The following is a 27,976-nucleotide window of genomic DNA, read 5'->3' on the forward strand; positions in this document are numbered from 1 at the left end:
ACTAAGGATCAGAAGTTTTATTACGACACATTTCAGATTCAGAATCAGCAGATGTATCTAATGTCTAGCCATCACATATGGTGAATAATAAGATATGTCATTGAACTTTATTGCAACAATGAACCAATGGGCATTACCATTCTTATGCTCTGGTTTAGCTGAACAGGACTCCTCAACACAAGAAATGATCTCTTCCTAATTTTTAGTGCTATTCATTCCTCCTCACTTTCACTAGAGGCGCACCATTGGTGCACCTCATCATCTAGTGGTATTTGATACATCATAAAACATAAATTTGGTGTTCTAGTAATGACTCAAAATATTTCCTCGGATTTCAAGAAATGTTCCATACAGCATAGTACAACAAACTTAAATAATAGAAAAATAACACTGAAAGTTTTCTAAAATACTGTTAATGAGTACAAGCTTGACTTAGTAAAGTTCATTACATAAGTTTTGCTTTTCACGGCATCCCAAATTTATTAAATGCATAACACTGTCAACCAAAAAGTACAAGACAGCACAAGATGGTTAGATCAAACCATATCAATGAGATCGGACTCGAAAGATCCAAGCAATCGAATCCTGAGCTTCAGGAGTGGCCATTCACCAATAAGCTTAGTGAGAATAGGCAACAAAACTGACACAACACAAATTGCAATGGCCAACCATGGAAGGTGAGGGGCCAAAACTGTATATAAACCAGTTGCGAATGCGGTAGTGGTTGCAAAATATGCAAACCACATGAGCTTCTTAGTAAAAGATCTGTAGTAAAGCAAGAACTCAAGATCCTCCCACCTTGCTATGATGCATACGAAGGCAACAGTAAGTGACGTGCACATTGCCAAGGTGTCAGATATCAAGAATGCTTGAAATGCAAGCTTTCTACTCATGATAGGAAGCCCCTCACTTCCAGCATTATTACTGTATCCTCCAGGCAAGGTAAAAGCAGCGGCGAAGGTGATTGTTGCAAGGAGGATTGCTACTAAAGAAGTGTTGCTTGTGTATGTTTTAGTCAACGTCCTTATGTCCTTCCTTGCTTTCTCAGTTACTTGATCTTTGATTGTCTTTATAAGATTATAGATTTCACCTTTGTCTTCCGGGTCAGCCTTCAACATACGCATGGAGACTTCACTCTGCATTAATTTATTACAAAGTTATGTATAGCCATGATAGTAATATGATTGATAGTCATGGAACTATACACACAATTTTGGTGCTTGCCCACTTCCCTTGACATCTGTGTTTCAATTTATGTCTGCCACAAATGTTTGCAAATTTAAAATAAAACTAAACAATTTGAAGTGTCCTTGAATTGCAGATGTTTGTTGTAGTTCCTATACCATGCTGAATGTAACCACTACTACAAAAATCAATCATGCAAGCTTGCACACTCAAATCATTCAATCGATGGCTCTACCTGTGCTTTGCGAGTGTGCGACGCGTTAGCAGCGGTTGCCTGCTCATTTGGTGAGTCATAATATAAGCACCATTCTGGTAATTAATGCCAATATAGTTAATTAGTCCAATAATGCCTGCTAGTAAAGAAAAGGAAATTATGCTCATGGTACATAATGGTGGGTGGGGTGTGTAAGGTTGTATTCTTCTCCCAGTTTTCCCAACTCATCTCTCTTGTTTTCCACGCGCACACTTTTCAAACTGCTAAACGGTGCATTTTTTAAAAATGTTTATGTACGAAAGTTGCTTAAAAAATTATATTGATCCATTTTCTAAAAAAAGATAATACTTAATTAATCACGCGTTAATAAACTATTTCGTTTTCCATGTGAAGGGAGTGGGTTCCCAACCGAGCAGAACGAAGGCAGCCTAAATAGGGAGAATAACTTGTAAATCTGTTGTCCCGACGCAACAACTTGTCCATTCAAATCCGGTGCACAACAAATCCATACGAGCAAACGCCAACTCAAACCTCTATGCGCACAACCTCCTATTTCTTTTTCGAAATATACAACCTTCCTACTTGAAATACACTACACGACTAATGTTAGGCCTTCCAAATTTTTAAATTCACTTTGGTTTTTGATGGTGTTGATCTCAATATATAGTTCAACTCTTCTAATATTTATTTTTATCGGTTGTGTCATAGAAGTTAGACTTTGAAAAATAAAGTAAGAACCTCCATGGCAAAAATTACAAGTTACTCCCTCCGTCCTAAAATATAATCATTTTTAATACAGTGACAAGTCAAATATTTTTAACTTTGCCTATCAATAGCAAAAGAAATATTGAAAAAAATCAATAATGTAAAATTGATGTTACTAGATTTACCATTAAACAAACTATCATAACATTAACTCCTTTTATTTAAAATATTTTACTTTTACAGATATTATTGGTCACAGTAGCATATCGAAGGTTGTGTCAAAGTCAAAAAATAAAAAAAAGAAATCTTATATTTTAGAACGGAGGGAGGAGGATATATGTGTACTGTAGACTTATATATGTCATCTCATAAGTCTACAGTAACTTGTGTGGACAGTTTTGGTCAAGTTCACACTGACTAGGCAAATTGTTGTACATGTTATTCTACCTATTTGTACATAACATACAAGTTTTTACTCCGTAAATACACTTTAGTCTTAAAAAACAACATACAAGGAGGAACTTGGTAGCATTGTAACAAAAATTAATATGCACCTAAATTTGAGTCTAAGAGGTTTCCCTATGCTGTGAAATGACAACCATCAACTGAGCTAGGCTCCTGTCACAAAAGAAAAAAGAAAAAAAAAACTGCGCTAGGCTCCGTTCCTCGAAGTTAAGTACAGGTATGTGAAAATAATTAAGAAACTGTTATGATTGGATGAAAAGAGAGAGTATGTGAAGAAATTAAATAGATAATGATTATGATTTGTTGAGATGAGGGTAGATAAAGAAATTGTTTTATTTCATGACAAAACTTGAGTGGTGGAAATATCTTTCTTTTTGGACGATGAGAATATTATAGAAGGTATAATAATCTCATGGGTGTTGTTGGGTCTACACATGCACACATATATGCGTGGCAATGTACACATAGCCAAGTCACCTAGCAGAACCTCTTTTTCAAATATTTGATACCGTTGACTTTTTTAAACATGTTTGACCGTTCGTCTTATTCAAAAAAAATTTAAGTAATTATTAATTCTTTTCCTATCATTTGATTTATTGTTAAATATTTTTTATGTAGGCATATAATTTTATATATTTCATAAAAGTTTTTGAATAAGACGAACGGTCAAACATGTGCTAAAAAGTCAACGGTGTCAAACATTTCGAAATGGAGGGAGTAATTGGATAGGCTTTCTTACACATTATTAGCTAATGATGAGAAAACTTTATCTATGACGCATGGTGAACGCAACCTCACCCATCAGATGACAACTCATGTTTGAATTTTAAAGGCACCCAAAAACAAATTTAGGATTTTCCAAGCAAAATACACGTGCACACGCTGGTGGGGTTCGAGAAACCCACACCGTTCTACTGTGTAGAGACCATCCTTATTATTTTTTTTTTTTTGCGGGGAGAGACCATCCTTATTACCATCGATAATATCTCATCTAACCACACGTTAATAACTTTTCAATTGTTAATTTTTCGGCTATTGCTGTCCGATACGTGAGACACTAATTTGACACTCCAGATGATCTCATCGAGATTTACAATTTTGATGTAGGGTATATCTCCACCGAGGCTGTTTGAGAAATTTAAAAATTCATTTCTAAAATGGATCCCATCATTTATAATTCATATTCAGACATGTAAATTATTGTAGATATTGTCAATCATAAAGTTGTAGATCTCTTTATACAACTTTCATATATGCATGGAGTGTCTCCATCTGAGGTTGTTTGAAAAATAAAATAAATTTTTTTGTCCGAAAATTAAGATTCTATCAATATATAATACATATGCAGGCATGCAAATGAACTCAAAATGAAAATATTGTCAATTATAAAGTTTTACATCTCATCAAGCTCTACAACATTTATATGGAGTTCTTTACATCCGAGGTTGTTCAAAAAAATTCAAATTTTCATTTTTGATTATATATAAGATCCCATCATTTCTAATGAGATTAGGGCATATAAATGATCTCAAATAAAAATATTACCAATCATAAAGTCGTAGAGCTCTTTATTTTTAGAGAGAGAGAATTAATATATGATCTATTTGAAGCTGCTACAAGATACTATAAAATTTGTCTTCAACCAATTTTATTTTAAGATGTTATCATTTTTTATAAAAATATTGTGATATTTGAATATTGTCTCACAACTACCAACCACTAGTACAGGACCTGCGTGCATAGTGGCCTCGCGCTGTGCCGCAGTGAGCTTCGCGCGCAGGAGGTTACCTATTATATTGGTACCGGAGTTTTTAGAACTGATACTTATAGTGCACAGAGGTGGAAAAAAATTCGTAGGTGCCGATTTTAAATCATATGAGCCTATACTTATAAGAGATTTTGTAGTGAACCATCAACAATAAAACGATCATAAATGGGTTCATACTTCTATACCCATCATAAAAGACTTATCATTATTGTGATTAGTGACGGGTCATAACTAGATGAACTCATATCATGACTAATTAATTACGCCTTCTACCACTTACCCCTCGTAAGTATATTTTATCAGACGGGTTACTTTTTAACCCATGAGAGAAGTCATTCTATGCTGGATGACCTGTCACGAAGGCTCATTTCTGTAATAGTGAGTGTGTATTTTTTTTTCACTCGTGAATAAATTTCTCTCATTATATTCTTCTAAATTTCTCGATTATCTGTACAAGTATATCTACGATAATGTTTATTTCGGTACGATTAAGATGACTAAGCTGTGATGGCCGACAAAACCCAGGCATGTGAGAGTCCGTCATAAATGGAAGGATCTGTACTATTGTGCACGTAAGCTAATTAAGTCTTTTACGGTGGTGCTCGGCATGATATATTGACATGTTGTAATCCCTCTTGCATGTAAAACAGAACTTATTTGTAAAATCAAAGGTGTTTTTGATTATTATTCTGTGATGAACAATAGGCATTGGAGATTATTGGTTTTGTTATTTGGAATTTATTTTTGAAGTGGTTTTGCAGATGATTGGATTTCACAGGTGAATCTACAGGATACTGCTGTTATTTTATGTAGATCAGTCAGACCGGGCATGTGCTGCCGGTCAGACCGGCGTGTATCGCGCGGTCTGACTGGCCGACTCTGTGTCGGTTTTGGTTTCGGGTTGTTTATTTGGATGTCCGTGATTATTTCATGATTATGGATTCTAGATGGATACTATACGTATGTAATACTGTTGTTTGCTACTAATGAGTCAAGTTGGAGATAGCTTGGTCTCGGAATATGGTTTCTTTGTTTATTTCATGTGTAGGTGACTCGATGCCTCGGGAGAGTATTTGCGATGATGGACCGGGAGTCAGCTTGGGGATAAGACGACGTCCGTGGTGGTCAGAGATCATACGGGATACTTAGGCTAGAGTTGATGCACGTGGTTGATGGAGGTATTGTGTGCGTGTGGGATGCGGAGTCGAATTTGGAAGGAGTCCGAATTTGATATGATTAGTTATTTAAAGTTTGTGTCTTGTACGAGAGGGTTTCCTAAGGTGTTTAGGACTCCTAGTATGACTTTGGTTCGTGGCTTTAGGCTGCCTACCTCGGGTATAAATAGAGGGAGAGCGTGAGGCTTCCCGGTATCGCTTTTGAGAGCAATTGAGTTGAGTTTTGAGTTAGGGTTTCGAGTTTAGTCGAAATTTTTGTAAGGAGTGCTGTTGGTGTACTTTGTAAACACAGAGAGAATCAATAAAGTCGTCATCTACTTTAAGAGTTCTTCGATTTGTGTTTCACCGGGTTTCGGCGGTCTAATCGGCAGCGCACTGGCGGTCAGACCCGTGGCATCGCGGCGGTCAGACCGGCGGGCACACGGCGGTCAGACAGGCTTCGGTGACAGGAGGTGGCGACAAGTCTCAGTGGTTCGACCGATCAATCTACATCGGTCAGACCGATGTTCTTCAGGCGGTCAGACCGGCAATACAATTTCGGTCAGACCGCGATCCGTCGAATTTGAGGGTAACTTTTATTTTCGCTAAAAGTTTTCGGTTTTTGGGTATACCAACCATTCACCCCCTCTAGTTGGCTTAGTTATTGTGATTCGATCTTACATTATTAGCATATGACTAATTTAGTACGTATTAGCTAGAAAACATAAAAAAAATTAATATGATTTTTAAAACAATTTTACAATAGAATTTTCTTGAAAAGCATATCGTTTAAATGGTTCGGGAAAAGTGTGGACGGAAAATGATGAGGTGAAAGTTGGGAAGAGAGTATACTACGCAGCAATATCAATTTTCACTGCTTCTTAATTTGTCATTTCCAAGCCCGTCGTAAGTTCATGTCAATCTTGATGATATCTATTCGTTAGTTTGCATGTTGTTAGTGCTAGCTGGACTACTATTCGTAGTCAATATATAGCTTATGAAATATGTCCATCGAATATATACAATCTGGACTTAGAATTTTGTAAATATATCTTCAAGCGTAGCGTCTTAATGCGTAAGAAAGAAGATAGTAATTTATGGCTACTAATTAGTTTGATCTATTTAGCCAAGTGTTAAGAAGTATACTACCGATGGGGTGCCGTCAAATCCTCTCGTCGAGCGTCAAATGTACATAATTCTGTCTCCAAGGGGAAAAAAAGTGGTTTTAGATAGTTCTGTCTCCAAAAAAAAGGTGTGTTTTTGAGTTTCACACCGTAAAGCTATTCAGACATGCATTGTTGTTTTCCTGAATCTTAAGTTTTTTCTTTTCAAGTGATACTCCGGTGTTAATAATATTACATTAACAGTATTATTAGAAGTAAATTAGTAATTTAATATAATACCATGATTAGGAGTATCTGTCATTTATGTTTTTTTTCGGCTAAATTGATCTAGGATCATCCATTGCGCTAAAAAAAAAGAAGAAAAAATAGGTTTAGTCATTGCTAAATGACGATTATACATCTCCACAACTATTTTTTTTATAATAATACCCCTCTATATTTCTACTACCGCTATCTAGGGTGGTAATATAAATAGATCTGAACATTTCGATCAAATGATATCAACGGTTAAGATTGCTTTCTAGGATTAGTAGATAACAATGTAATGGGACTCTTTTCTCTTTAATGATTGTAAATTATACCGTGCAAATTGTTTAAATACAAGATATTTTCAACATTGCGTTTACTATTTTTTATAATATAATAGAATAGAAATCGATGGCATATTGTCAGGGTTATAGATACCACATACCCAATAGTAATCGACTAAGCTTGGCAGGGCCCACCACATACCATATTTTATACGGAAACAAACTTCGTATATAGAAGTAGTTCCGGATAAGGAAGGACGAGTAAAGTTCTATATGGAAACGACAAGTACTACTCGGATCGTATCTATATTTATCTCCCTAGTTCTACTTGGACAAGGGGTCATCTATAGGTATAAATACAAGCCCCACAGGAGGAGAGAGGGGTCACCCACACCACAATCTATAAAGCCACAAGCCAATACACCGTCAGATCTCGACATCAGAGATTAACCTAGCCATACCCCATCCGGTACCTACGGGGGCCGGCAAGAGGGATATAGCGCCATCTCTGATCTCGACGAGTTCGTGCTTAAGGAGGAAGACTACCCCGTTGTCGACTATGAGTTGGTTATCTAGCCGCCAAGTCGACGACGGATAGATAAATTATCCCAAATATTGTATTTGTGAGATCTAGATGAATAGAGAGCAACACTGGCTTTGGCCAACAGGATATAGGGCTATTACCTGTAAGATAAGGGGCTCGAACCTGTATAAAAATCCCTGTCTCCATCTCTTTTACGTCAATCTCGCATATACCCTGGTACCGACGATTCCCATACTATCCAAATATCTTAGTCGTGACTATCAAACGTCGACAGTGGCACGCCAGATAGGGGATTTTCGGTGCTACAAGGTTTCGACAAGATGGGTTCAAGAGATGGATTCTCCAATTAATCAACGACTTCGGCTATGGGAGATACAACCCCATCGAAGCATGTTCTCCGACGGAGCGGGACCCTCGTCATCTCAAGCTTTGGTACGCCATCGCTGATGTGGAGTTTCCGGCGAGGGAAACTTTAACGACTTTGGACCTGGGAGATCTAACCCGACCAGAGTACGTCCCCCGACAAGATCGGAATCGTCGCTGCCAAAAACTACGACAGGATATCGGGCCACGCTTCTGTTCGTCGAGTCCGACTGAATCCAGAAAGATCTCGGCCAGTTGCCCACCGGCTTGAGTCCTACTCGGAGACATATATGTACACGAGTCGTACACAAGCATACAACAACCCAACTGCTGTGCATCTGGAGTTTTGGTGATTTCACCTATGTGCGGCTGTACTGTTGGATGTATTCACATCCAAATAGTATCGCTACACATAGATGCGCCAGTGCAGAACATGACACAATTATCCAAGGTATTTGGTGCATTAATTTATTAAATTGATCCACTAAATTCGTAGATATATCCGGCATATATCTACAAATGTATGCAATATTTTATATACAATTTACAGTACCAATTTTTCAAATATATACAACATTGTCAGATCAATAATTTATTATATTTACCTAGAGCATATTTTTTATACAATATCTATTTGTGCGAGCGTTTCCAGTGTTGGGCCGACTACGGTTTAATACTGGGGCTCGCCCTATTTTCTTCAGTATAGCTCATGCTTGTTTGTGGTTTATATAATGCCAGTTATTTAAATCTGCTCGTTATATCCTAATAATATTAGAAGATCCATGCAGTTTTTTGAGTACATACTCGATATTCTCTGCTATATATCTTGTCTTCTAGAAAATATTATTCAAGAAAAATTGAGCACTCGAGTAGGTTGTGGTCGAGTACACCCCATTGTCGAGAACATTCTCGATAAAGGCTGAGTCGTCGCACCCAGCCTACCAACGAAGACCGACGACTTATCTCATGTATAGCGCCGGCCACGCTCGGACTATTAGAGAATATGTCATTAACGGATAATCCCTCGCGAACGACATCGGTTTGATCACCCGACATGATTGCGAATAGACATCTGGATATGCTATATGTTGGGTATGTGAGTCATGTTGGCTACATGAGATGCACATGTAATCACCAACTCTAGCGCCCCTTCAGGTGATCGAGATACACCTACACCTGGTTCTCGACCAGTAGATCGTAGCGATCTCTCACCACCTAAAAATTCATAGGTGATCGAGATACGTCTACACCTGGTTCTCGATCATTTGATATTAGCGATCTCTCACCACCTAAAAATTCATCTTCAGGTGATCGAGATACGCCTACACCTGGTTCTCGACCAGTAGATCATAGCGATCTCTCACCACCGAAAAATTCACTTCAAATGGTTGAGGTACGACTACGACTAGTCTTTGACCGACAACGTAGTGGTCCTCGCACCATGACTTTTGATGGTCGAGGTACGACTACGACTAGTCTTTGACCGGCAACGTAGCGGTCCTCGCATCTCAATTTCAAATGGCTGAGAGACTCCTACTCCTGGTTAGGTCGTAGCGATCTCTCACACCTCCACTTCAAGTGGTCAAGTTATGACTACAACTGGTCTTCTACCAGTGATGTAGCAATTCTTCCACTACCTATGCAATTTGTTGGGCACAACTATACACCTGGTCTTTGCCCAGTGTGGTGGTCGTCTCATAATCTACGTCAATTTCTGTAAGTGCTTATATGTGCAATATTTGTCCAGAGATCCCTTACCACAATAACACGTACTCTTGAAATCGAACCTATTGTCCCTTTACGCCAGTCCGACAAGCCTCCGAGAAACCTAAGGGAATTTCGGCTAGGGACGCCTAGAGCAGATAAGGTCTTGCCAGATCCTAAAGAGCCAAACGACCATGTAAAACCTGGTCATGTAAGACTACTCCATAATGCGTATTAACCAAGCCGTGTAATCGGAAATTGGTTTTTCCAACTTCACGGCTGGGGGCTAGGTAAATCGCAATTTCAGCTAGGCAAGTTATGTGTCATCGAGCCTTCTCCTCCGAGAACGGGCTTCTCCGAGGACAAGGCTGGGGGCTAGGAAGGCTACCAAACTCCGATTGTTGAGGGCAACTCTAGCGAGAGTACTCCTTTGTTGTCACAAGCAGATTAAATTTATTTTCAATTTTTCCATACATATTATAGCATGTTACCCTTGAGCGTTCGCTCGGGGGCTATTTGTATCTAACAATCTATTCTGAGTATTGATTTCAGGAAAGTCATATTTCAAGGCTTTGTCGCAGACTTTGCACCTTCTTGATTATCCAAGAACGGCTGCTGGAGTTCGACAAAGAATATGGAATGAAGCGATGGTGTACCCGCCGAGATGGAATTTCTTCACTTCAATCCAAATTCTCGATTACAGCAAGACGGGAGGCTTAGTCGCATGCTCCGTACCTTCTCGATCGACATCGGGACCTAGACAAACCCAATATAGTGCCTACAAAGGCCGATAAAGAGAATCTAGCGTTATCTCTAATCTCACCGAGAACAGTCAAGCGAGCACAACAACAGTTATTCCAAAGTCTTCGGTCGAGAACATGAACTCGTTCATTTGCATTGAAGTCAGGTGCTATTGTGAGGGTTATGGATACCACATACCCAATAGTAATCGATTAAGCTCAGCAGGGCCAACCACATACCATATCTTATACAGAAACAAACTTCGTATATAGTTGTTCCGGATAAGGAAGGACGAGTAGAGTTCTATATGGAAACGACAATGACTACTCGAATCGTATCCATATTTATCTCCCTATTTCTACTTGGACAAAGGGTCATCTATGGGTATAAATACAAGCCCCCCAGAAGGAGAGAGGGGACACCCCCACCACAATCTACAAATTCACAAGCCAATACAGCCAATACGCCGTCAGATCTCGACATCAGAGATTAGCCTAGCCATAATTCATCCGGTACCTACGGGGGCTGGCAAGAGGGATCTAGCGCCATCTCTGATCTCGACGAGTTCATGCTCAAGGAGGAAGACTACTCTGTCGTCGACTATGAGCTGGTTATTTAGCCGCCAAGTCGACAATGGATAGATAGATTATCCAAGATATTGTATTTGCTTGATCCAGATGAATACAGAGCAACACCGGCTTCGGCCAACAGGATATAGGGCTATTACCTGTAAGATAGGGGGCCCGAACCTATATAAAAATCCCTATCCCCATCTCTTTTACCTCAATCTCGCATATACCCTGGTACCGACGATTCCCATACTATCCAAATATCCTAGTCGTGACTATCAAATGTCGACACATATATATAGGAATAAGAATGTACTAGTCTAGTAGTATTTATAAACGCTATATATGTTGTGGAGAGCATATGCGTACGTACCCAGTTGAGCGTCTTAGCATGGTCGGCGGCATCATCTGGTACCCAGATTGGGGGGTTACCGTTGCTGTCGAGCACTGTGACATCCTGGGCTTCATGTTGCAGTAAAAGAGCGACGATCTTCGGATGGCACTTCCGGATTGCATAATGAAGGGCAGTTTCACCGTCGCTGTCTCGCATGTTAATGAGTTTCCGAAGCTCCTTTGACTGCACAACAAATTCCACAAACTTTATGTGACCTTTTTGTACAGCTGTGTGGAGACATGTGGTGCCATCGTTTTCATCTAGAAATGGAGCATCTGGACAATGTTTAAGAAGCTCCATAGCAACACCAACATGGCCCCGGTATGCGGCACTACCAAGAAGAGGGGTACCACTTGTGCTGACTATATATCCTAAAGAGAAATCATGTTCCAACAATACTTTTAGCACGTCAATCTTGTCCTCAAGCACACCAAATTGCACTGGAGTAGTTCGTGCGCTGTTCTCTTCTCTTGCCAATTTAGGACGAGTCTCAATAATCCTTTTGGCGATATCTGAGAAAAAAAAATGTGAAGGCATGGATAATATTAATGGTTAACAAGCACATATAGCTAGATCGATATCTATATATGAGGGTCTCACCAGTATTGTTATTTCTGAAGGCAGCATGCAGAGCATTGTATCCGGAGGTTCCACCGTGAGCAGAATCAGGAACCTCCAACAGTTTATGGAACACATCGGTGAAATTCCTCATCACCGCGATGAACATAGGCGATTCATCATGTTTGTTCACAGCTTTCGTCAAGGCAGGCACTTTTTCTATCAGTTGGAGTGCAAGCTTCCTATGTCCCCTGCGGATGGCGTGGTGCAGCGCGTTGCATCCTTGCTTGTCTTGCCTCACCATCGCCTCCCTCATATCGAGATCATCGTGGCGGCGGCAGCAGTAACTGAGAAGAAAAGAAGCTAAAGAGACATTGTCACTTTTTACGGCGGCGAGCAACGGCGTCTCGCCATCCGCGTTTACAGTGCAGAGGAGGGACGGGTTCAGCATCAAGATATCGTTGCAGAATTCCTCTTTGCCATGGGCCGATGCTATGTGGAGGCAGGTGTTCCCCTGCACTGTCCTTCCAAGCAGAAGGCTTGGGTCATGCAGAGCCGGCTTCACACCATTTGTAGCTGCTTTCAGCAGACCTCTGTCCATCACTGGCGAATCTGCGGTTGTTTTGCTGTCTGGAATCTGCATGCAAGTAACAAATGAATATGATGCCTTCCTTAATTTCAAGATATATAAATATATATATATAAATATATTTATATATATATTTATATATATTTTACACACTCAGGGTATAGAATAGTTATTCTGTATCCTCCCAATTCACCCCACCTTCTCGCGCGGCCTCTCCCTCCCTACCCGAGCGCGCCCCCCTCCCCCTTTTTTCTCCTAAGAGCAGGTACAATAGCAGGCTATAAGCCAGCTATAAAAATATTTTAAAGAGATAAAGGAAGAGAGATAAAAGCAGCAGGCTACAGATCTGTAGCCAGCTGCAGCACGAACTTCAAGATGTAATGTGAGTATGACAGGTGGGAACAAGTATTAATAGTATAGTAAGCAGCTATTGTATGAGTTGGCTATTACATTGGCTATAAATGATTTGGAGCTAGTAGTAGGCTATACTATTAAACTTGCTGTAATCCCCCCTCCACCCCTCCCCTTTTTTTGAGTAAGAAAAAAATAAAGGAAAAAATTGCATTCAATGGGAATAGAACTCAAAACCTATAACTTAAATTACCACATGGCACTAACCAATAGGCTATGTCTCAATTGTAGTAGAGTTTTCTTAGAAAAATTTTATCTTCTCATATGTGATAATCCTTGTAGTATTTGGCACAAAACATGTAGTAACAATACTAGGATGGTTGTTAGTATACACTTCAAACCATCTTACTGCACTATCACAAATCTTTTACTACGCTTCTACAATAACATTACCATGAGAATTATAGATTACTATTGTAACATGAGATACCATCATTTAATTTTCATGAGTAGGGGTCACTACCACGCTATTGATTATTGTTCGTAGAAATAACGATTCCTAAACTTTAGTATTTACTCTCGCTCGTTACCGCTTTGTACTATGTGTTACTGCAACCCCATAGTAATATTGTGAAATAAATATAGTAATAGTGTAACTAGTGTGTAGTAACATAATAGATATAATCCTAGTCTCTCTCTCCCTCTCATGATCCCTTTTCTTTCTCCTCTCCCGATATCTCCCTCTTCCCAAAAACTCGGCCTTCTTCTCTCTTCTCAAGAAAACCGGTATCCTTCCTTCATCTATGTACTCCCACCCTTTTCGTAGTAACGCCATCACGAAATATAGTAACGCGTCCAGTTACTACAAAATATATAGGTTGTTATTACATTTAATTGACTAGCATTACTAGGTTAAAGTCTCACAAGCTAACCAAATACTTGTTACCGCATAAAAGTAGAAGTGTTACTACATAATAAGTGCATCTTACCACTTCCAAGTAACTATGTTTCTGCACGATAATTGTAGTTTTACTATGTCATTTTACGAGATGATGATCGAATTGGTGGGCTATAGGTAAAGTCTGTATGTGGCTTTGAGCGAGGTCTGATTGATGTAGGATTGTTTTGAACAATTTTATACATTTGGTAGAACCATGTTACTGTATGTATATGCCCTTGTTACTACAAATTACACATTCTGTTACTGCATGTGGAGGGTTAAAGTTGAAAATACCATTCTTTGAAAAGCAATATCTCAGAAGATATTTATTATTTTTTAAAACCGTTTTCACAATGATGCTGTAGTGTTACTGCATGTGGAGGGTTAAAACTTTAAAATGCATCTACGAACTCCCCTCCTCAAGAAACCGTTTTTCCTCCCTCTTCTCAAGAAAATCGGTCTCCTTCCTCTAATATAGTGTTACTGCATGCATGTATATGACGTTATTGCACTTTTGACAATAATATTGCAGTGAATTGCAGTAAATCAGGAATTGAATCAAAAAAAATATATGGGTTCAAAGTCTCAGACGCTAACTATATACTTGTTACTGCATAAAAGTAAAAGTGTTACTGCACAGCAGATACACGTTACCACCTGACAATTACACATTACCGCATGTTTGGAAAACACTTTGTTACTGTAGGACATATAGAATGTTACTGCACCTTTGGCAGTAACATCGTGGTGAAATTGTAGTAAACTAGGAATCAAAAGAAATATATGGATTAAAAGTCTCACATGCTAAAAATACTTGTTACTGCACAAAGTGGAAGTGTTACTACATGGCAGGAACACGTTACCACATGTTTAAGCTGTAACACTATTCAAGAATTGCAGTAAGACACATTGTTAGTACAAAACTTATGGTGTTTATTGCACACTTACAGTAACGTCGCGATGCGATTGTAGTAACGCATAACAGATAATAGTAACGAGCAGTAATGCTATAGTATTACTACTTGTGGAGAGTCAAGATCAAAAACCCCAAGCTTCGAAGAACAATATATCTCATGTGATGTATGATTTTTTTTAAAACGTTTGCACCGTGATGATAGAAAAAAGTGCTTATTGAAAGTAGATCTGTCATGACTATAATTGAACTAAATTTAAATATTGTTACTGCATGTTGGCTGTCGTGTTACTGCACCATTCCTCTCTCTCTCTATATATATATATATGTATATGTATATATATATATGTATATCTATCTATATATATACATATACATATATATATATACATATACATATATATATATATACATACATATATGTATATGTATATATATATATATGTATGTATATATATATATACATATATATATACATATACATATACATATATATATACATACATATATACATACATGTACATACATATATATATATACATATACATACAATACATATACATACATATAAATATACATATACATACATATATATATATTTATATATAGGACAAGACTATTGTACACCCTGGATCCAACCCAACCCAGCCGACCCGTCACCTCCCGCCATCCCGTGCCCTCCCACCCAGCCCCCTCCAGGCGTGCGTGTGCGATAGGCGAGGTCGACGCGTAGGCCTCCCTCCTCTCCGCGCTTCCCTCCCGTCCCATCCCATCCTGTCCCTCTATCTCTCCTCTCTCGATTCTTCTTCTCTGTAGCTTCTCGTAAAGGGACGATGACCAGTATGTGATCATATATTCGTTAAATATATGATGCGATTATCAGTTCTAAATAATGACGTGTCTACTGTTCTTACACAGTGTTACAAGCAACCTAGCACCACCAATCTATGCGGATATTACGTGTGTGAGGTGCTTAGGGTCCGTGGGAGATATAGAACTGAGTTTAAGATGTAAGTCATCGTGCTCCTTACATATAGGAAATAATTCATTTAAATTGATTTTAACACATATCATTTTTCTTATATTTTCCATGGGAATACCATATGCCGCAAGTCGGTTCGATAAAAAACACTTCTCAACTTCTGCGCGGACTTATACCGGTTCATTCGTCAGAACATATGCAACCATCTAGGGGAGTTCTATGACCCTTATAGCAAACTTGTTACGTACGGACCCCAAATTCGAAAACCTAAGAGAGTGAGAGAGAACATGCTATAGACTAAAAAAGATATATTTCGGAGGGAGAAATTTGTAATATTATGAACACTAGACATGTACATATGTTATGTAATTAGATATTTCGATGTTTCTAATTGAGCTCGTATAATTTATATGTAACATTACAATTGAAAAGAACACACAAAAAATGCGTACCGGGATAATGTATTATCCCGTACGGTTGAGCCACCTGCACACAAAAATATTGATTTTCATAGACCCCTAGGTACAGACAGGCGCTACCTCCGCACGGAAAAAACATTTATATACCAGTGACGTCACAGTGATAACTATTTTAATATACCTTTTAAATACTATAATGACAAGTATAGGATGGTGGAAGTACATACCCAGATCTCGTTGATGTCGTCGTCCTTATCGCTTGTGTGGTCCTTGTCCTTGTCCTTTCTGCTAGCTAAAGCTGCAGTTAAAACCGAGGTGGCCGTCTGACCGTTGTTGCTAATAAGTGTGACGTCTATGCCTTGGTGAAGCAATAAAGCAGAAATTATCCTCGAATAAAGCTTCTCTGCTGCGAGATGCAGAGCAGTTCGTCCGTATTTATCTTGGATGTTAACGAGATGCCGTAGTTGTTCTGACCCCAGAACAAACCGAACAAACTCTATGCGATCATAGTATGCAGCTGCGTGAAGACACGTCCAGCCTGTTTCGCTGCAGTATGGAGTATCTGGACAATGCTTAAGAAGCTCTCGAGCAACAGCAACATGGCCGTTACGTCCGGCGGTACAAAGAAGACTACTGCCTTCTCTGGTCATTAGATACCCTAAAGACGGATCATATTTCAACAGTACTGTTACGACATCTATCTTGCCATCATTTACTGCTCGCCACATTGGAGTAGCTGCAGGCTTGTCATCACCAATCTCTTCTCTGGCCATCCAAGGATGTACCTCCATAATCCTTTTAGCAATATCTGGAAGGAAATGAAAAATGGCAAAACAAGAAGATCAAGTAAATTAATATGGTACGCGCTCGTACGTGTTAGAGATTATAATTTGCCGATGTAACGATCGATCAATACTAGACTCTCACGGTCTCACCTGGATTGCCATTTCTCACGGCGGCATGCAGAGCATTTTGCTTACCAGATCCCCCGTGAGCAGCATCAGAAATCTCCAACAGTTTCCCGACGACATCTGTAAGATTCCTCACCGCTGCAATGAACAAGGGTGACTCTTCGTCGTTGTTGGAAACTCGCGACAATGCTGGCTCCGCCTTGATGAGCTCCAGCGCGAGCTTGCTGTCGCCGCTGCGGATGGCGTGGTGCAGCGCGTTGCATCCTTTCTTGTCTTTCTGTGTGATTGCCTCGCTCAGCTGGTGACATTGGCAAAACTTCAGCAAAAGAGAGGCTAATGATAAGGAAGCACGGCTTCCACGTTTGGCGGCTGTGATGAGGGGTGTTTCATTGTCTGCGTTGACAGCAGCGAGGAGAGACGAGTTCAACGCCACTACAGTCTTGCAGAAGTCCTCGTGACCCTGGGCGCAGGATATGTGGAGGCAGGTGTTGCCGGCCGCGGTTGTTATAAGCAGCACGTTTGGATCCTGTGAAGCCATGTCGTGGATTGATGTTGCATCACCAGACATCGTTGCTTTCAGCCATTCTGGGGCCATTGCTGCTGAAGTAGTTCTGCTGCCAGCTTTGTCTTTGGATCCTTCTAATCTGGCGATATCACTGGTTACCTTTGCTTCCGGGACATGCTTGTCCATACTTGATTCTCCTGACGCATTACTAGTTGCAGCTGTACCGACGGCCATCTACCACAAAATGAAACTGATCAAATAATCCAATAAGCCAACAAGAAGATCAACACGCACAACTACGATACCGGTTTTTGCAAACGGGTGAAAAGCATTTTGCATGTTGTTGGCCTAGCTGCATGCACGAAAAGGTCTGTGAAAATCACGATCTTTGCATGCGGATAGAGCAACCGCTATTTTCGCATGCGGTTGTTTACATGGGCCACATGCAAAAATAAAAATCCAAAATAAATAAATAAAATCGCAAAAGCGCCCTCCGCTCCCGTCATCGTGGGAGCCGTCGCCGTTCGCTCCCGTCGCTATTGCTCCCACCGCTGTTCGCTCCCGCCACCGGTTCCGGGAGGGATGAGGCCCGCCACCGCCAGATTTGGGCAGGAGGAGGCCCACCACCACTGCTCCCACTGGCGCCGTGGAAGCCGCCCCCGCGTCGCAGCCGACTGCTCCGGGCACAAGATCAGGGCGGTAGCAGGACGAGTGCCCACCGTCGGCCGCTGTTGTCGCCTCCTCCTCGTCGTCGGCGGTGGCATCAGGGGGGGGGAATGGAGCCAGTCGCCTCCTTGTCGTCGTTGTCAATGAGGAGGGGATGGCGGTGGCGCCGCCACCCCCGCTGCGCCCGCCGTCGCCATAGCCGCAACCGCTCCATAGGGCGGCGGATCCGGCCCTCACAAGGGCGGCACCGTTGGATCCGCCGCCTGGCCTGCTCCCAGCCACTGGCGCCCGAAGAGGGAGAGGGAGAGGACAGAAGAAAAAGAGAGAGGAGAGGAAAGAGGGGAGAGTATTAGAGTAAAATAATAGAGGGGTAGAAATAGACACTACTACAAAATATCAAATAGGTGTCGCCACTATAGGTGCCGGTAGTGCTAAAACCGGCACCTATAGGCCTTTTCCCACCTCTGCGGGTTAAAATCGTAAAAAACCGACACCTTTAAGCAATTATAGGTGCCGGTTCTAAATAAAAACCGGCACCTATAACATATTAAAGGTGTCGGTTCATTAAAAACCGACACCTATAATATATTAAAGGTGCCAGTTTTTTTTAGAAAACCGACACCCTATCCAAACGAGCCGAGCCAGGCGAGCCGAGAAAGCCTTATCCACTCGCCGTCCCCGAGTGGGCAACCTTATCCATTCTCTCATCCGTAACCCCTCTCTCTGTCTCAAAAATTTTTCTCTCTCAGCCACTCTCTTTCTCTCGGCACCCAAGGGAGGCGGCGGCGGGAGGCCGGCTGCTGCGGCGGCGGGCGGCGGCTAGAGGGAGGCGGCGGGCGGCGGCGGGAGGAGAGGTGGCAGCGGCAGGCGGTGCCCTCCCCTCCACCAGATCTGGCGGGAGGGGAGCTGGCGACGGCGGAAGGGGATGCGGCGGCGGCGGTGGTCCAACGACCCGGCGGCACACCATCCCCTCCGCCAAATCTGGCGGGTGGGGAGGTGGCGGCGGCGGCCCAACGGAGGCTCGGTGGCGGGAGATGGCGGCGGCTCGGTGGCGGGAGGTGGCGACGACGGTGGCTTCCTCGGCAACGGCAGCGGTGGTGGCGGCGCCCTCCTCGTCTCCATCCGGCAGTGGCAGTGGTGATGAAGGCAGTGGTGTGTTCTTGATGAATGTGTTTGATTCTTGATGAATGTTTGTTCTTGATGAATGTGTTCTTGTTGAATGTTATGTTCATGTGTTGTTTTTTAAGGATTATGGATTATGTTTGTGTTCATGAATTTGAGAAAATTTTGGGATTTGGGTATTAGATTTGGATCGGCTTAACGGCTCAATGCATCGAGCTGATTTAGGTATAAGATTTGGATCGGCTTGTCGGCTCAATGCATCGGCTCGATGCATTGAGCCCATTTTTTTTGGCTCATGGGCACCTCAAATATGCCGGTTCAAAAACCGGCACCTTTGACCTAGGTAATCAGTGTCGCCTCCTGGGTGCCGGTTGGGAAAACCGGCACCGAAGGGGGTTTCCCAACCGGCACCCTTTACAGTTTATTAGTAGTGAGAGGAGATGAGTTAGAAAAAAAAATTGAAGTGGTGGGAGGGAAAAGAGAGTGGAGGGAGATGAAAAAAATAGGGGTGGTTTTTTTTGCATGCAGATTTATTAAGTGGTCTGCATGTAAAAATAAGTGCTTAACTGTCCGCATGTGAAAATCACATGGCCTTTTAAATTTTGAATCAAATTTTATAATACTAAATGAACTAATGTGAAAAAGTTGTCAAAAACAAAGTTGTAGAACTCATTGAGATATACCAATTTTTTTTTTGGTTATTTCTCCATCCGAGTTTTATTAAACTATATAAAATTTAAATTTAAAAATATAAGAAATTCAAATAATTCTTTTGGGGTAGTAAATGATTTTAAATGGAAAAATTGTCAACAACAAAGTTGTATAACACATCAAGGTCTACAACTTTTGTTTTGGTCATTTTTCTATATGACCTTGTTTCAACAATTTGAATTTGAATTTCAAATTATGACAACTTCAAACAATATTTTCAAATACTAAATGATTTCAACTGAAAAAATCATCAACAGCAAACTTGTATAACTCATCAAGAACCATAGCTTTTATTTTGGTCATTTTTTCATTCGACAAAGTGATAGTAATGTTCTTAACGAATTTAACATATATCTCATATGGTTTTATAAATTACAAGAGAGATGTAAATTTTGTAAACAATGTTACTATCATTTTGTCCAATGAATAAATGATCAAAATAAAAGTTGTATATCTTGATGAGTTCTACAACTTTTGTTCGCGACGTTTTCAGCTGAAATTATCTACTGCTTCAAAATATTATTTGAAGTTGTTATTTCTTGAAATTCAAATTTATAATTAATAAAACAAAGTTACAAGAAAATATGGCCAAAATAATAGTAGTAAGAACACAATAACATGATAGACCAGGATTTTAGAAACACTTGGGAAAAAATCATCCAATTTGCAGTTCATATGAGTGAGATAAACTAGTTTCAAATTTTCAAATTTTATTTTCGCATGCGGAGTTGATTTTGGAGTTTATTTTTGCATGCGGTCCTCTTAAGAGGATTGCATCGGAAAATCAATTTTTCCATATGGGCGTCTTAAGGAGCCATATGCGAAAATACCGCTCGATTTTTCAGATGCGGCAAGTTATGATCCGTTTGCAAAAATCATAGGGTCTCGCACACAAAAATCGTTTGTGTAGTAGTGACGTTCGAATGATCTGTTTATTATGCAGTCACATCACATATAATGAAATAGTTTTACTTGATCCCATTCACATTTTTCGCTATGTGATTAGTATCCCTCACATTTTAATAATACTAACTAGGAAGGAAGCACGCTCAGATGCGCGAGGATCTTATTGATTGTTTATATAAATAATGCTAAGAGAATTAAGTCATTTCTCATCATATATGTCGGAGGGTGAACTGCTCTAGCGGAGGACTGTGAGGCCCCCCGTCGTAGTTAGGCAGGGGCAACGGGTGAGAATCAAGGATTCGATGGCAAGTGTGATGTAGAGGGGGTTGGGCCCCTCATAAATGATGAGACAAAAGGGGTTTATACAGGTTTGGACTACTGAGAAGCGTTAACATCCTACTCCTGTGCTTGGTTGATCGAGTATGGAATACAGGCACTTGAATCTCTAAGACCCAAACGTAAGTTAGTCAAGAAGCCGATCCATCCCCCTCTCACTAGGCCTGGACCACCTTTTATATCTCAAGGGGATACCACATGGGCCTAAAAGACTATTGTTGACGGTCGTTATCGATCAGTTTCGATCATCAATATTACCAAAATAGAGGAGAACTAGTGATGCTTGCAATGCATAAATATGTTAGAACAATAATATTCCACTAGTATTAGGTTTACTAACCTTTTGCAGATAATGACCATAAAGTGAAGGAGAATCGACATCAAAACAAACGATAAATCAATCGGACGAGGTCGAGAGATAGACTTATGTATGAATGGGCCAAGAACTCAGAATTGACACGACATAATGAGCCAAAATTCACAAGTCTACGGAGGAGAATAACAGAGGAGGCCACCTGCCGATTTTGGGCCAGGTTGGGCGGTCCCTGGTTCGGCCGAATCAGGAGGTTCGGCCAAACCTCCCTCTCCACCGTTGGATGTGGGGTTTGGTAGGGACGCTCCAGATCCTATCCTGATGGCAGTTGCGGGGTACTTCAGACATTTCGCAGCAGTTACAACCGTCATACCTGCCTATAAAAGTACTTCACCTTCTCACTTCACTCACACACCTTAAGCAAGAGCTCTCTCATCTCTCTCAAGTTTAGTTTAATAGTATCTAGCTGATGGAATAGAATTAGAATAGGAATCAAGAGTCCAGAAGTCTTCGGAAGAGTTCGGGTATGGCTCTAGCAGCTTTCCTTTCCTCTTTTGTAAGCTTTGTACTTTTATTAGAATACTCTTCTATATACATTTATGTTATTGAAATACTTTCCGAGTATATGAGTACCTGCTTTATATTATGTTCTTGTTATATTGAATGTATGGCTAGCTTATCTGGAAGATGCTTTGGTGCGGGTATAGTGTTTGCTTATGCAATTACTCTATGTCATGACGATGATATTAGAGTAGTATCTGGTAGTTTAGACGTGGTGTCTAGATTACGGGGTATCATTATTTGGGGTTATATATTGTGGATGAGAGGTGGGCCGCTGATGGTGACAGCTCGGTACGGGTATTCCTCCACGCCTATATATAATCCTAAGTTAATTTCCTAGGGAGGGTATTCCTCCGTATTTAGCCCTGGTTGGATGGTCATGATGGGTTGTTGTAAGGAACTCGGCAGTCAGGGGTGGCTTCTCGAAGTACTAGGAGAGCATCGGAAAGAGGGTATTAGCTAGTATATAAGTTATCTAGAATGTATGTATACTATGTATATTAGAAGTATAGGAATAGATTTCCTTTCTCTTTTCTTTCCACCTAGCTTAGATAAATTATTATGAGGATGAGTAGAAATGCTTGTGTGTCACTCTACCTTTGGATTATCTTAACCCCTGCTTAGAATATGATTATCCCAAGTAATATATAAATTATTAGTTGAGTTCTCTCTATATGATCTTCCCACGGGATAAAATAAATACGACACCCTTGGAATACTCTCGTGTGAAATGCTACAATGATATATCCGTGCGCTTGCGGATGAACTCTGTAACCATAATATACCAGAAGTATTTCTGCGCCATTGCGGGAATTATATTTCTAGTATTGTCATTAAGAATTACCAACAACTATCGAGGGATGAAGGAGTACATTCTTTACATTAAATGCATGTCTTGTTTCTTGATTTGGAAGCCACACGCAAAAAAGCGCGGCAGCATGGGGCCCATCAAATCAAGCCGGCTGACAAGGGGACGCCCATGTCATTCGTTGCTTAATGGGTGAGGACTTCTCGGTTCACGTTTGCACTGGGAAATGGGAATCCTGCTTGGCCAGAGTGGATGAACCGACTCTGGCCGGGATGAGAGCGCATGTCAGGCTGCACGCCGCCTGACGCGTGATCAGTGCGCAGGCACACCACCCCGGTCCCATCAGTCATTTGACCGGTCACAAACCGGCCAGGTGCACAGCACGCCACATTAAATGCAGCGTGGCGCTCCTGCTTAGGCCGCCTTGAATGTGGTTAGGTGGGCGTTGGGGGCGTCCACCTAATCTACACACGAGGCATCCGCGCGGAGGGGGTAGGAGCAGCTCGACCCCTAGACATGGAGAGGGTGGCTGCCACCCTACCTTATGCCTGATCCCCTTCGGGGGAGTGGCACGTGGGTACTGGGGGCAGCCTCCTCCCTCTAGTCTTGATACCCCCGGGCCTATATCACCAACAGTAACCCCCCGCGTTAACCCTGGCCGGAATCCTTCCACAGGTGGCCAGGTTTGACACCATTCTTCTGATCGAGTGACATGTGGGCGCGGTTTTTCTGTGATAAATCTCGACGGACATGGCCCCAGACGCAGTAAAAAATGGCCTTACTGATAATGACGGGCCATCACTTCTTAACTGCCACATCACCTAGGGCGACGTATGGATTGGATACACTAGTGGGTTTCGCTAGTGGATAATGATGGCGATTTCCATGGTAACCACGCGCATCTAAGGTGTGCGTGGCCCGTCCCGTCTCGATCGCAACGGCCGCTCGTCTAACACGCTCGCTGGAAGCAGACGAGTGGGATGAGCGGGTAAAGTGGACGCGAGAAACGAGGGGGCGTTGTTAGTGGCCGCGAGAAACGAGGAGCCGGGCATGGTTGAGGGGAGGATAGAAGGGCGTCGAGTAGGGAGTCCCTTCCCTTTCAGAAGACAACGCCAGAACCGATCCTTCCCACCATATCTGGTCGAATCTTTCTTGATCTCTCAAAATTAGATGAGGGGTTTTGACACACTCTATCAGGGTTACGAATAAGGCATACCTCCTACCCTAAGATTAACCAAATATACTAGATTGGCATACCTCATATCCTACGATATGTTTCCGTATGCGATAAGGAAATATACAAGATATTATGGAAAATATCCTCATGGGTTGGAGACTATCAGAGTCCTACCTGGAAAGGATAGGGACTATTCTATATCATGCAGGATTCGTTATCTCCGAGTTCTACTTGGAGACTAAGGCAACTCACGATATGAAAAGCACACCTGCGGAGGGGCTTAGGATCATCGACTCATAACACCAATACACCCACCATAGTTTACGAAACTAAAGGACTCAAGTCGAAGACGCCAGGAGGTCTCGTCGAATAATCTCGATAAGGATCTTGTCGGTATCAACGACATCTGTTCTCTTTGTATTCTGTGATCTTCCATATCAATCTCATATAAACTGGATTAGGGCTATTACCTTACGAGGGGCCTGAACCGGTATAATCCTTGTCTCTTGTCGGTTTTGACGTCGTATCATGTAAATCCTCATACCAATGTACCTCAGTACCCATTTATCCGGTCTACGGGTATCCCCCGGGGACACACTCGATCTTCTCTTTCCGTTTTTATTAAATCGGAGCAAATCCGCAAAACTCAGGATGAAGGTAGCGACTTTTAAATGAAGATTAAATCCGGTGAATTAAAGCATAATTGAACGGGAAAATGGTGGAAAAAATGATGAGATAGTAGTGGGGAATAGATTTTTACAACCAATTAGAGGAGGGAACACATAGGAAGGCAAATCGATGTGGCAGCAATGTTAGGTTCGGCCCGACGACGAAAAAACTGGGCCCATAAAAAGACAAATCTTTACCGACCCAGTGTGACAAAAAACCGGGCAGATATAAGAAAAAATCATTACCGCGTACGCACACCCATCTAATTTGTTTTGGATTCCATAGGACATGGACAGACGATCGGTCTCCCTTTTGGTAACTGTGAAGACTTGTACCAAACGGGGATGTGGTACGTACGAAGCTCAATTCACCATCTACAAAAGTTGTAGTAAGATTTGCTCTCGTTTTTAGAACTTACTAAAAACGTAGACACGTATAATCATCCATATAAATGCTCAGTTACTCACATATACACCTTACTATTATGAGCATCTCTAAAATATCGGACCAACATATCTTGAAATTGATGATTTTATTAAGAAATACAATACAAATGCAACGTGCATACTCATCCCAATAAACACACAGGTACATCCAATCCCTATGAGCACCTCTGAAATACCGAACCAACGTATCTTGAAATTGACAAAGTCACCATGGATGTCTCTCTATCGAGAGCACGTCACATACCACTACCACTGAAAGAATAATTTGCCGTAAATACTAATACCCATGTCAAGTTTAAGACTTGAACTTGGGTGGTCTGGTTTCACTACAAGGAACCTAACTAGTTGACCAATTGCGCAGCTAGTATCCATATAAAATTTTCTATTTTTTTAAATATAATTTTCTTTAAAAATTATTAGATAGTAATATCATCGATTTTCACGCGCTCAAGTGTACCACGTCCGCACCTTTTGTTAGATGGGCCAATCTTTATCTCTACTATTATAAAAATTGAAGATGTTTTCGCCGATACTTTGATACATTGTTCGTATTTGAGTCTGTTTTTAGTTTTGTTCGCTTTTAAAAATACATAAGGAATCGCATAGGAAATTCTTTTAAAACCCTCGCATGCTAACTTGGGATGAAAGTCAGACTCCTAATTACTTAACAATTCTCGCCGGACCATAAGAATTCTGAATTAGATATCAGTACTGTCAAAATAAAAATCCCATATACTTTTTAGAAACAAAATCATGCAATAATACGATTACAGTAGCCTTCACCCATTACAACCACTACTACATGACCGATTTTTGCATGCAGCTAAAACGATTTTTGCATGCAGGTTGGCGGCCCACACACACCCAGCTGTCTGGAAAATCTGATTTTCGTGTGCGAGCGCTTATGTCGCCCAAGCAGCCACCGCCTCCTCGTCATCGTCGTTGTCGGTGGAGGCCTCCGCGCCGCCGCCCGCCTCCGCCACTCGCCGGATCCGCCCTCCCCTCTAGCCGCACCGCCACCGACGCCCCTCCCTCCGCTGTATCTAGGGAGGGAAGGAAGAGGAGGGGAGGAGAGCGGATCCAGCGCGGGGGAAGGCCGGCCGCCCGCCAGATCCATGCGGGGACGGCCGACGCCGACCGCCGCCGCTGTCGCCGTGCACCGAAAGGAGACGAGAGGAGAGGAGTGAAAGAGAGAGGGGGAGAGAGAAGAGAGATAAGAGGAGGGGTGTGAGGATAAATTCAAAGAGATAAATGAGGGGAAATTTTGAAGTTGGTGAGAGGGAAAAGAGGGAATACTATTTTCGCGTGCGGGTCTCTTAACAGATCTGCACGGGAAAATTTGCTCATTTTCCCGTGCGGGCGATAGCCCGGCGCCGGTTCCCCTATTTTTCCGTGCTGTTCCACTTACAAACCGCATGGAAATAAAGGGGGTAGCTTCCATGAAAATCTATCGTGTTGTAGTGAACGCACGAGCATTTTTCTAGTAAAATATTATGCAAACCACTTTCTTAAATTATATGTTAATGGTAAATTTTAGATCTTTGTTAATAGGGGGTGCTAAACGGCTCATGTAACCGTTCTATCCTGTATAGCCCTGATGAGTCTTGCTGATGTACGTTATGGACATGTGTCCATGGCATTAGGGCCTATAGAGAAAAGGCCTATCCATAAATGGAATATGTTCCTGTTACTTCATGAGGAATCGCTTTCGTTTGGCCAACCGTACTAAACCTGCTGAATCTTCAACATTTTATTTTTTCTCTTTCCATAACCACCAGAAATGAAAATTATTTGACAAATAAGTTGGGTGTTTTGCCATAAGAAACTAGGTAAAACAAAAGACTAAACATTTTAACTCGAAACCGCCTCCTCCTAGCTTTGAAACAAAAATAAGGAACTAACAAAGATAAACTAAATCGAACTCGATCTGTGTATGAGAAAAATGGGAGCGTTTTGAGCAAGTTAACATATTAAATCTGAAAGAACTAGCTAGAACAATGGGATTACCTTTAGATAGCTTCTTGGGTCAACGGGCAACGACGAAGAAGGAATGGGCAACAAGTTGAGAGGTTTTGCTTAAGCATGCAATGCGAAGTTGCTGGGCGTGAGGCTGAAATGAGCCGGATCAACGTCTTCTGCTGGAGTACAAGAAGAAGATGACTGAGCGAGCTGACGTTTCGATCGATTCCAACCGTGACAGGTAGCAGGAATTGAACAAGGGAAAGCAGAAAATATAACAAGTCCATATGGCAAAGAAGAAGGGCTCACCCCAGAGTGAGGCCTTAATTAGGTGCGTACAGCCACAGCATCGTCGGCTGCAAGGAAGACGATGAGCACGTTCCTGTGCTTATATAGCTTCCTGTATAGTTTAGATCAGATTACAGTAAGTATATATAGTTACAGTTTCAAACACATAGCTTGAATAGAATGTAATTAAAGACAACAAATTATATATATATAATTAAACTTCAGGAGGAGCGAGAAGGAGGATATAATCACCTCAGTCTTTCGTGCGGCCTGTTTTGTTCTTCCACTCTTTTGCTGAAGTGTTGTTGGTGGCAAGAGGTTAGCTAGCGGCCATGTCTATATATATACACGTATGGACCGGAAAAAAGAAATCCAGAAAATAATAA

The 27,976-nt window shown here is 41.4% G+C and overlaps 1 protein-coding gene across 2 annotated transcripts; it reads right to left on the reverse strand.

Moving 5' to 3' along the window:
- Nucleotides 1–327: 327 nt before the first annotated feature.
- LOC127754202 (uncharacterized) lies at nt 328–27,903 on the reverse strand. Of its 2 annotated transcripts, none has more exons than XM_052279692.1 (8): nt 27,843–27,903; nt 27,612–27,702; nt 27,351–27,478; nt 17,148–17,862; nt 16,440–17,020; nt 12,061–12,655; nt 11,440–11,972; nt 328–1,136 (listed from the first exon to the last, which is right to left on the reverse strand). In XM_052279692.1, exons 4-8 carry the CDS (start codon nt 17,860–17,862, stop codon nt 537–539), a joined length of 3,024 nt encoding a protein of 1,007 aa, XP_052135652.1. In that variant the 5' UTR covers nt 27,351–27,478; nt 27,612–27,702; nt 27,843–27,903; the 3' UTR covers nt 328–536. The 2 variants fall into 2 exon arrangements, with proteins under 2 accessions (XP_052135652.1, XP_052135651.1); XM_052279691.1 differs by having other exon boundaries at nt 27,351–27,481.
- Nucleotides 27,904–27,976: the final 73 nt, after the last annotated feature.

This window comes from Oryza glaberrima, chromosome 11, assembly GCF_000147395.1.
Source record: "Oryza glaberrima chromosome 11, OglaRS2, whole genome shotgun sequence".
In the NCBI taxonomy this organism is placed as follows: domain Eukaryota; kingdom Viridiplantae; phylum Streptophyta; class Magnoliopsida; order Poales; family Poaceae; genus Oryza; species Oryza glaberrima.